Source organism: Musca autumnalis, unplaced genomic scaffold (assembly GCF_047663935.1).
Source record: "Musca autumnalis isolate F117 unplaced genomic scaffold, ASM4766393v1 scaffold_2, whole genome shotgun sequence".
NCBI classification, from domain to species: Eukaryota; Metazoa; Arthropoda; class Insecta; order Diptera; family Muscidae; genus Musca; species Musca autumnalis.
Genome location: NW_027411755.1, coordinates 203,160,451 through 203,172,313, shown reverse-complemented (window position 1 = coordinate 203,172,313; position 11,863 = coordinate 203,160,451). Strand labels below are relative to the sequence as shown.

Below are 11,863 nucleotides of genomic sequence, written 5' to 3'. Positions count from 1 at the left end.
TATATTTTATATTTTATATTTTATATTTTTATATTTTATATTTTATATTTTATATTTTATATTTTATATTTTATATTTTATATTTTATATTTTATATTTTATATTTTATATTTTATATTTTATATTTTATATTTTATATTTTATATTTTATATTTTATATTTTATATTTTATATTTTATATTTTATATTTTATATTTATATTTTATATTTTATATTTTATATTTTATATTTTATATTTTATATTTTATATTTTATATTTTATATTTTATATTTTATATTTTATATTTTATATTTTATATTTATATTTTATATTTTATTTTATATTTTATATTTTATATTTTATATTTTATATTTTATATTTTATATTTTATATTTTATATTTTATATTTTATATTTTATATTTTATATTTTATATTTTATATTTTATATTTTATATTTATATTTTATATTTTATATTTTATATTTTTATATTTTATATTTTATATTTTATATTTTATATTTTATATTTTATATTTTATATTTTATATTTTATATTTTATATTTTATATTTTATATTTTATTTTTATATTTTATATTTTATATTTTATATTTTATATTTTATATTTTATATTTTATATTTTATATTTTATATTTTATATTTTATATTTTATATTTTATATTTTATATTTTATATTTTATATTTTATATTTTATATTTTATATTTTATATTTTATATTTTATATTTTATATTTATAATTTATATTTTATATTTTATATTTTATATTTTATATTTTATATTTTATATTTTATATTTTATATTTTATATTTTATATTTTATATTTTATATTTTATATTTTATATTTTATATTTTATATTTTATATTTTATATTTTATATTTTATATTTTATATTTTATATTTTATATTTTATATTTTATATTTTATATTTTATATTTTATATTTTATATTTTATATTTTATATTTTATATTTTATATTTTATTTTTATATTTTATATTTTATATTTTATATTTTATATTTTATATTTTATATTTTATATTTTATATTTTATATTTTATATTTTATATTTTATATTTTATATTTTATATTTTATATTTTATATTTTATATTTTATATTTTATATTTTATATTTTATATTTTATATTTTATATTTTATATTTTATATTTTATATTTTATATTTTATATTTTATATTTTATATTTTATATTTTATATTTTATATTTTATATTTTATAATTTTATATTTTATATTTTATATTTTATATTTTATATTTTATATTTTATATTTTATATTTTATATTTTATATTTTATATTTTATATTTTATATTTATATTATATTTTATTTTTATATTTTATATTTTATATTTTATATTTTATATTTTATATTTTATAATTTTATATTTTATATTTTATATTTTATATTTTATATTTTATATTTTATATTTTATATTTTATATTTTATATTTTATATTTTATATTTTATATTTTATATTTTATATTTTATATTTTATATTTTATATTTTATATTTTATATTTTATATTTTATATTTTATATTTTATATTTTATATTTTATATTTTATATTTTATATTTTATATTTTATATTTTATATTTTATATTTTATATTTTATATTTTATATTTTATATTTTATATTTTATATTTTATATTTTATATTTTATATTTTATATTTTATATTTTATATTTTATATTTTATATTTTATATTTTATATTTTATATTTTATATTTTATATTTTATATTTTATATTTTATATTTTATATTTTATATTTTATATTTTATATTTTATATTTTATATTTTATATTTTATATTTTATATTTTATATTTTATATTTTATATTTTTATATTTTATATTTTATATTTTATATTTTATATTTTATATTTTATATTTTATATTTTATATTTTATATTTTATATTTTATATTTTATATATTTTATATTTTATATTTTATATTTTATATTTATATTTTATATTTTATATTTTATATTTTATATTTTATATTTTATATTTTATATTTTATATTTTATATTTTATATTTTTATATTTTATATTTTATTATTTTATATTTTATATTTTATATTTTATTTTATATTTTATATTTTATATTTTATATTTTATATTTTATATTTTATATTTTATATTTTATATTTTATATTTTATATTTTATATTTTATATTTTATATTTTATATTTTATATTTTATATTTTATATTTTATATTTTATATTTTATATTTTATATTTTATATTTATATTTTATATTTTATATTTTATATTTTATATTTTATATTTTATATTTTATATTTTATATTTATATTTATATTTTATATTTTATATTTTATATTTTATATTTTATATTTTATATTTTATATTTTATATTTTATATTTTATATTTTATATTTTATATTTTATATTTTATATTTTATATTTTATATTTTATATTATTTATATTTTATATTTTATATTTTATATTTTATATTTTATATTTTATATTTTATATTTTATATTTTATATTTTATATTTTATATTTTATATTTTATATTTTATATTTTATATTTTATATTTTATATTTTATATTTTATATTTTATATTTTATATTTTATATTTTATATTTTATATTTTATATTTTATATTTTATATTTTATATTTTATATTTTATATTTTATATTTTATATTTTATATTTTTATATTTTATATTTTATATTTATATTTATATTTTATATTTTATATTTTATATTTTATATTTTATATTTTATATTTTATATTTTATATTTTATATTTTATATTTTATATTTTATATTTTATATTTTATATTTTATATTTTATATTTTATATTTTATATTTTATATTTTATATTTTATATTTTATATTTTATATTTTATATTTTATATTTTATATTTTATATTTTATATTTTTATATTTTATATTTTATATTTTATATTTTTATATTTTATATTTTATATTTTATATTTTATATTTTATATTTTATATTTTATATTTTATATTTTATTTTATATTTTTATATTTTATATTTTATATTTTATATTTTATATTTTATATTTTATATTTTATATTTTATATTTTATATTTTATATTTTATATTTTATATTTTATATTTTATATTTTATATTTTATATTTTATATTTTATATTTTATATTTTATATTTTATATTTATATTTTATATTTTATATTTTATATTTTATATTTTATATTTTATATTTTATATTTTATATTTTATATTTTATATTTTATATTTTATATTTTATATTTTATATTTTATATTTTATATTTTATATTTTATATTTTATATTTTATATTTTATATTTTATATTTTATATTTTATATTTTATATTTATATTTTATATTTTATATTTTATATTTTATATTTTATATTTTATATTTTATATTTTATATTTTATATTTTATATTTTATATTTTATATTTTATATTTTATATTTTATATTTTATATTTTATATTTTATATTTTATATTTTATATTTTATATTTATATTTTATATTTTATATTTTATATTTTATATTTTATATTTTATATTTTATATTTTATATTTTATTTTATATTTTATATTTTATATTTTATATTTTATATTTTATATTTTATATTTTATTTTTATATTTATATTTTATATTTTATATTTTATATTTTATATTTTATATTTTATATTTTATATTTTATATTTTATATTTTATATTTTATATTTTTATATTTTATATTTTATATTTTATATTTTATATTTTATATTTTTATATTTTATATTTTTAATATTTATATTTTATATTTTATATTTTATATATATTTTATATTTTATATTTTATATTTTATATTTTATATTTTATATTTTATATTTTATATTTTATATTTTATATTTTATATTTTTATATTTTATATTTTATATTTTATATTTTATATTTTATATTTTATATTTATATTTATATTTTATATTTTATATTTTATATTTTATATTTTATATTTTATATTTTATATTTTATATTTTATATTTTATATTTTATATTTTATATTTTATATTTTATATTTTATATTTTATATTTTATATTTTATATTTTATATTTTATATTTATATTTTATATTTTATATTTTATATTTTATATTTTATATTTTATATTTTATATTTTATATTTTATATTTTATATTTTATATTTTATATTTTATATTTTATATTTTATATTTTATATTTTATATTTTTTATTTTATATTTTATATTTTATATTTTATATTTTATATTTTATATTTTATATTTTATATTTTATATTTTATATTTTATATTTATATTTTATATTTTTATATTTTATATTTTATATTTTTATATTTTTATATTTTATATTTTATATTTTATATTTTATATTTTATATTTTATATTTTATATTTTATATTTTATATTTTATATTTTATATTTTATATTTTATTTTTATATTTTATATTTTATATTTTATATTTTATATTTTATATTTTATATTTTATATTTTATATTTTATATTTTATATTTTATATTTTATATTTTATATTTTATATTTTATATTTTATATTTTATATTTTATATTTTATATTTTATATTTTATATTTTATATTTTATATTTTATATTTTATATTTTATATTTATATTTTATATTTTATATTTTATATTTTATATTTTATATTTTATATTTTATATTTTATATTTTATATTTTATATTTTATATTTTATATTTTATATTTTATATTTTATATATTTATATTTTTATATTTTATATTTTATATTTTATATTTTATATTTTATATTTTATATTTTATATTTTATATTTTATATTTTATATTTTATATTTTATATTTTATATTTTATATTTTTATTTTATATTTTATATTTTATATTTTATATTTTATATTTTATATTTTATATTTTATATTTTATATTTTATATTTTATATTTTATATTTTATATTTTATATTTTATATTTTATATTTTATATTTTATATTTATATTTTATATTTTATATTTTATATTTTATTATTTTATATTTTATATTTTATATTTTATATTTTATATTTTATATTTTATATTTTATATTTTATATTTATATTTTATATTTTATATTTTATAATTTATATTTTATATTTTATATTTTATATTTTATATTTTATATTTTATATTTTATATTTTATATTTTATATTTTATATTTTATATTTTATATTTTATATTTTATATTTTATATTTTATATTTTATATTTTATATTTTATATTTTATATTTTATATTTTATATTTTATATTTTTATTTATATTTTATATTTTATATTTTATATTTTATATTTTATATTTTATATTTTATATTTTATATTTTATATTTTATATTTTATATTTTATATTTATATTTTATATTTTATATTTTATATTTTATATTTTATATTTTATATTTTATATTTTATATTTTATATTTTATATTTATATTTTATATTTTATATTTTATATTTTATATTTTATATTTTATATTTTATATTTTATATTTTATATTTTTATATTTTATTTTATATTTTATATTTTATATTTTATATTTTATATTTTATATTTTATATTTTATATTTTATATTTTATATTTTATATTTTATATTTTATATTTTATATTTTATATTTTATATTTTATATTTTATATTTTATATTTTATATTTTATATTTATATTTTATATTTTATATTTTATATTTTATATTTTATATTTTATATTTTATATTTTATATTTTATATTTTATATTTTATATTTTATATTTTATATTTTATATTTTTATATTTTATATTTTATATTTTATATTTTATATTTTATATTTTATATTTTATATTTTATATTTTATATTTTATATTTTATATTTTATATTTTATATTTATATTTTATATTTTATATTTTATATTTTATATTTTATATTTTATATTTTATATTTTATATTTTATATTTTATATTTATATTTTATATTTTATATTTTATATTTTATATTTTATATTTTATATTTTATATTTTATATTTTATATTTTATATTTTATATTTTTATATTTTATATTTTATATTTTATATTTTATTTTATATTTTATATTTTATATTTTATATTTTATATTTTATATTTTATATTTTATATTTTATATTTTATATTTTATATTTTATATTTTATATTTTATATTTTATATTTTATATTTTATATTTTATATTTTATATTTTATATTTTATATTTTATATTTTATATTTTATATTTTATATTTTATATTTTATATTTTATATTTTATATTTTATATTTTATATTTTATATTTTATATTTTATATTTTATATTTTATATTTTATATTTTTATATTTTATATTTTATATTTTATATTTTATATTTTATATTTTATATTTTATATTTTATATTTTATATTTTATATTTTATATTTTATATTTTATATTTTATATTTTATATTTTATATTTTATATTTTATATTTTATATTTTATATTTTATATTTTATATTTTATATTTTATATTTTATATTTTATATTTTATATTTTATATTTTATATTTTATATTTTATATTTTATATTTTATATTTTATATTTTATATTTTATATTTTATATTTTATATTTTATATTTTATATTTTATATTTTATATTTTATATTTTATATTTTATATTTTATATTTTATATTTTATATTTTATATTTTATATTTTATATTTTATATTTTATATTTTATATTTTATATTTTATATTTTATATTTTATATTTTATATTTTATATTTTATATTTTATATTTTATATTTTATATTTTATATTTTATATTTTATATTTTATAGTTTATAGTTTATATTTTATATTTTATATTTTATATTTTATATATTTTATATATTTTATATATTTTATATTTTATAATTTGTTGTAATATATATTTTATATTTTCTAAAAAACCCATAACTTTGTTCTCATAAAAAATCATTTTTACACAAGAGAAATTGAGAAATTGTTTACACAAGAGAAATTGAGAAATTGTTTCCATAGAAAATTTGACAACACAAAAAATAATATTTTTTAATGTCCTCTATACTTACAGGTTGGTTCAATGTTAATAAATCGTGTTGCAAACACAGACATGACTTGGCATCAAGAGGTAACCAATGCTGCCCCAAGAGTATCCCCCATTGTTGACTTAACACTGGATGATGCTGCTGTTCTACGATCAATTGATAATTTGAACTTTATACAAATGAAACGTAAGTCTAGAAAGAAAAGGTGTCAATTTTAAGGTTAAAAAATGCAGCAAAAAATAATAAGAAAACTTAGTTAGAATTATCGATAACATCAATCAGTCAAACACGAAACTTAAATCGTAGCTGCTAGAAAATAAATACATAATTAATTAATCCATCGAAAAATATAAAAAAACACTTATTAAAAATGGGCTCACATTAATATCAGCCGCTTTTTTTGTGTCAAGTCATTAGTCACTTTCACTATTTTTCGACAAACCCCAAAAACATTTTCTCTACGCTATGTTCTTACAACAAAAAATGTTGCTCTCAATCCATGTAGACTTTCAAATCAGCTGGGTTAGGTCACATCTGCTATATACAACAAATCACCTGACAAGAACATCTGCGGTTTCATTGCTGGCTGATATGTTTTCCCAATGAAATTCGATACTTTTTACCGCACAACTTAACATTTGCTTAGACCATATGATATTGCTACTTCAAACCTAACTTCAAATAACGCAACACTAATATATTTTATCAAAGGGAAATTCTAAAAAATATTAGGGACATCTTTCATAACATGGAAGGATATACAAATATACATTTTAGGATATAAAACTCGTTTTTTATTATAAGTAGAAGGAGAATTGCTTTCTTAAGCATATTTAAAACTTTTTAATCTTTTTATAGAATTCGTTTTAAAATTTAAATATCGATTTTTAATTTAGTTTTTACAGTCAGAGGATAAATAGAAACACTGAAAGCCTATTTGCTAAATTTGTTTATCCTTCCTTGTCAAAAAATAAACCAAGACACTTTCCATACTTTAAAAAATAACATTAGTAAAAATTCCTAAAATCGTATTGCCAAAAACGAAAAACAATTAATCATTATTCTCATATCTTATCTATCTCTCTTTCTATTTCTCATACAATTTTCATACATGCTGCTTTAATGCTAATTATGTGCTTATTAAATAATTGAAACAAAATACCAATTTCATATCACAAAAACAAACCAATTATGCTTGTTTGTATGTATTATCATTATTAGCTGCCAAAGATGGAGATGAAAGATTGCCTGCAGGTGAGATGCTTGATGAACACTATATCAGCAATACATCATCATTTACCACATCCATATTGTCCACAAATACTGTCATCAATGCCTCATTGTTAGATACACTTAATGCTACCAACAATACCAACAATTGCAACAACACCAACACAAACAATTCCAACAACATAACCAATCTGATGACGGCTATGGCAATCAATGATTGCAATAAGACCTCAACATTGCGTTCCACCAAATCCAATAAATCATCATCATCATCCTCCTCAACAACATTATCCCTGAAAATGAATGCCTTTAGAAAATTGATCAACTACGATGAAACGATATCATGTACGCATCCAAATTTGTTGCCATTATCTTCTACTTGTTGTATTCGTATGTATGATTTTTTTTTATTTTTTTTGGGAAATCTTAATTTTTCTTAATTTAAAATTTCTTCACAAAATTATTTTCATTTATCATCTTTTTCATAATTGGTTTTGGTTCACAACTTCATTACACATTCTGTCACTAAACAACATTCATACATACAATCTTTCTTTTCATTTTCATCTTCATTCTCTAAATGGTTTTGGGATGAAATTTCCTATATTTTATTTTTTAGAATCTTCAAAGAATTATTGCTTAAAATCTAAAGGTTTATATATTTTTTTAAAATGTATCAAAATAGTTCATTTAGTTTTTTCGATACTCCACAAACTTGTTTTAATTCCATTTAAATTTTTGGCAGGAGTCAGAGAAATATTTTTAAGGACAAAATCGAAAAGAATACATCCTAATGATATGCTATAAACAGAAGGAAGCCCTTCTAAAGCAGCGTCAGGCGAGAGAGCGCCCACGTGCGCTCATTGAGCGTTGCTCTCTCCACACACACAATTCAAACAATTGAAAAAGCATGCACTCATACAAAGACAACCCGTAAAGTATGCAATAGAAAATTATGGTGCCTGACGCTATTTTGAAGACATGTTATTAATGGGGAAACCTCCTAAATGTATGCAATAGGTAGAACACGTCTGGGTAGTCTTCCATATCCACAGAAGACTTTTAAGAAGGCTTCTCTCAATTAAAGACCTTTAAGAAGTCTTCTACACATGGAATATATCCTATTCATAGAAGACCTTTAAGTGGCCTTCTATTCACAGAAGGCCTTTATCCATAGAAGACATTTAAGAAGTCCTTCATCCATAAAATACCTTTAAGCTATCTTCTATGTATAGAAGACCTTTCAGTGGCCTTCTATCCATAAATGACCTTTAAAAGAGGTATTCTATTCATAATAGACATTCCATCCATAGAGAAGCTCTCAGAGGTCTTCCATTCATAGAAGACATTTCAAATATATTTTATTTCTTTATCTTTTTTCTTAAAAAAATACAAGCCCTTGAACAAACTTTCATAACAAAGTCAACGTCCACGAAAAAATTTTCTTAAAAATATCCACGTTCTTGAGCAAATTTTCTTAAAACAATCCAAGTCCTTGAAGAAATTTTCTTAAAAAAATACAGGTCCTTGGACAAATTTTCTTAAAAAAATCCACGCCCTTGAACAAATTTTCTCAACAAACATCCAAGTCATTTCCTTAAAAAAAGTTTAAGTCCTTGAGTAATTTTCCTAAAAATTCAAGTCCTTGAACAAATTTTCTAAGTAACATCCATCATTGAGCAAATTTTCTTTAAAACATCGACGTCCTTGAACAAATTTTCTTAAAAAATCCAGGCCCTTGATCAAATAATCTTAAAAAACCCACGTCTTTGGTCATATTAAAAAACAATCCACGTCCTTAAACAAATTTAAAAAAAAAATCTACATGTTTCAAAATTTTTTTTTAAAACAATCTAAGTCCTTGTAAAATTTTTTAAAAAAATCACGTCCTTGAAAAAATTTTCTTCAACAAATACACATCCTTCAACAAATTTTCTTCAAAAAATCCACGTTCTTGAACATTTTTCTTAAAATATCCAAGTCGTTGAACAAATTTGCTTAAAAAAATCCACGTCCTTGAACATTTTTCTTAAAAAATCCACGTCCTTCAACAGTTTTCTTTAAAAAATCCACGTCCGTGTACAATTTTCCTTAAAAAATCCACGTCCTTGAACAGTTTTCTTTAAAAAATCCACGTCCGTGTACAATTTTCTTTAAAAAATCCACGTCCATGAACAGTTTTCTTTAGAAAAATCCACGTCCTTGAAACATTTTCCTAAACAAATCACGTATTTGAAAATTGTTCTTAAAAAATCAAAGTCCTTGAACAATTTTCTTAAAAAAAATCCACGTCCTTGAATAAATTTTTCTTAAACAAATCCACGTCCTTGAATAAATTTTCCTTCAACAAATCCACGTCCTTGAACAGTCTTCTTACAAAAATCCACGTCCTTTAAAAATTTCCTTAAAAAAATCCACGTCCTTGAACAATTTCCTTAAAAAATCCAAGTCCTTGAAAAATTTTCTTAAAAAAATCCAAGTCGAAAAATTTTCTTTAAAAAAATCCAAGGCGATGAATAAATTTTCTTTAAAAAAATCCAAGGCGATGAATAAATTTTCTTAAAAAAATCCACGTCCTTGAAAATTTGTATTTAGAAAAATCCACGTCCTTGAACAAATTGTCTTAAGAAAATCCTTGAAAATTTTTCTTAAAAAATTCAGGTATTTGAAAAATTTTCTTAAAAAATTCAGGTATTTGAAAATTTTTCTTAAAAAATCCACGTTCGTGTACAATTTTCTTTAAAAAATCCACGTCCGTGTACAATTTTCTTTAAAAAATCCACGTCCTTGAAGAGTTATCTTTAAAAAATCCACGTCCGTGTACAATTTTCCTTAAAAAATCCACGTCCTTGAACAGTTTTCTTTAAAAAATCCACGTCCGTGTACAATTTTCCTTAAAAAATCCACGTCCTTGAACAGTTTTCTTTAAAAAATCCAGGTCCGTGTACAATTTTCTTTAAAAAATCCACGTCCATGAACAGTTTTCTTTAGAAAAATCCACGTCCTTGAACAGTTTTCTTAAAAAAATCTACGTCCGTGTACAATTTTCTTTAAAAAATCCACGGCCTTGAACAGTTATCTTTAAAAAAATCCACGTCCGTGTACAATTTTCTTTAAAAAATCCACGGCCTTGAACAGTTGTCTTTAAAAAAATCCACGTCCGTGTACAATTTTCTTTAAAAAATCCACGGCCTTGAACAGTTTTCTTTAAAAAAAAACACATCCTAAAACAAATTTTCTTAAAAAAATCCACGTCCTTGAATTTTTTCTGCAAAAATCCACGTCCTTGAATTTTTTTCTGCAAAAATCCACGTCCTTGAATTTTTTTCTGAAAAAATTCACGTCCTTGAACTTTTTTCTGAAAAAATTCACGTCCTTGAACTTTTTTCTGAAAAAATCCACGTCCTTGAACAAATGTTCTTAAAAAAATCCACGTCCTTGAACAAATTTGCTTAAAAAATCCACGTCCTTGAAATTCTGTTTTGAAAGAATCCACGTCCTTGTAAATTTGTTTTGAAAGAATCCATGTCCTTGTAAATTTGTTTTGAAAGAATCCACGTCCTTGACAAT

The 11,863-nt window shown here is 12.6% G+C and overlaps 1 protein-coding gene across 6 annotated transcripts in view; it reads left to right on the top strand.

Moving 5' to 3' along the window:
• The window catches only part of Trim9 (E3 ubiquitin-protein ligase Trim9), a 428,329-nt gene that overhangs the window by 382,374 nt on the left and 34,092 nt on the right, over positions 1 to 11,863 (top strand). For 2 of the 6 annotated variants that reach the window (XR_012410545.1, XM_073970637.1), the window contains exons 5-6: positions 7,090 to 7,249; positions 8,285 to 8,317. Coding sequence is in view for 3 of the 6 variants with exons in the window: in XM_073970637.1 (XP_073826738.1) it covers positions 7,090 to 7,249; positions 8,285 to 8,317 (193 nt within the window). In the remaining 3 variants the exon portion in view is untranslated. Of the gene's footprint in view, positions 1 to 7,089; positions 7,250 to 8,284; positions 8,684 to 11,863 lie in introns of all 6 variants that reach the window. The other 4 variants (XR_012410544.1, XM_073970636.1, XR_012410546.1 and 1 more) reach the window with 2 other exon arrangements.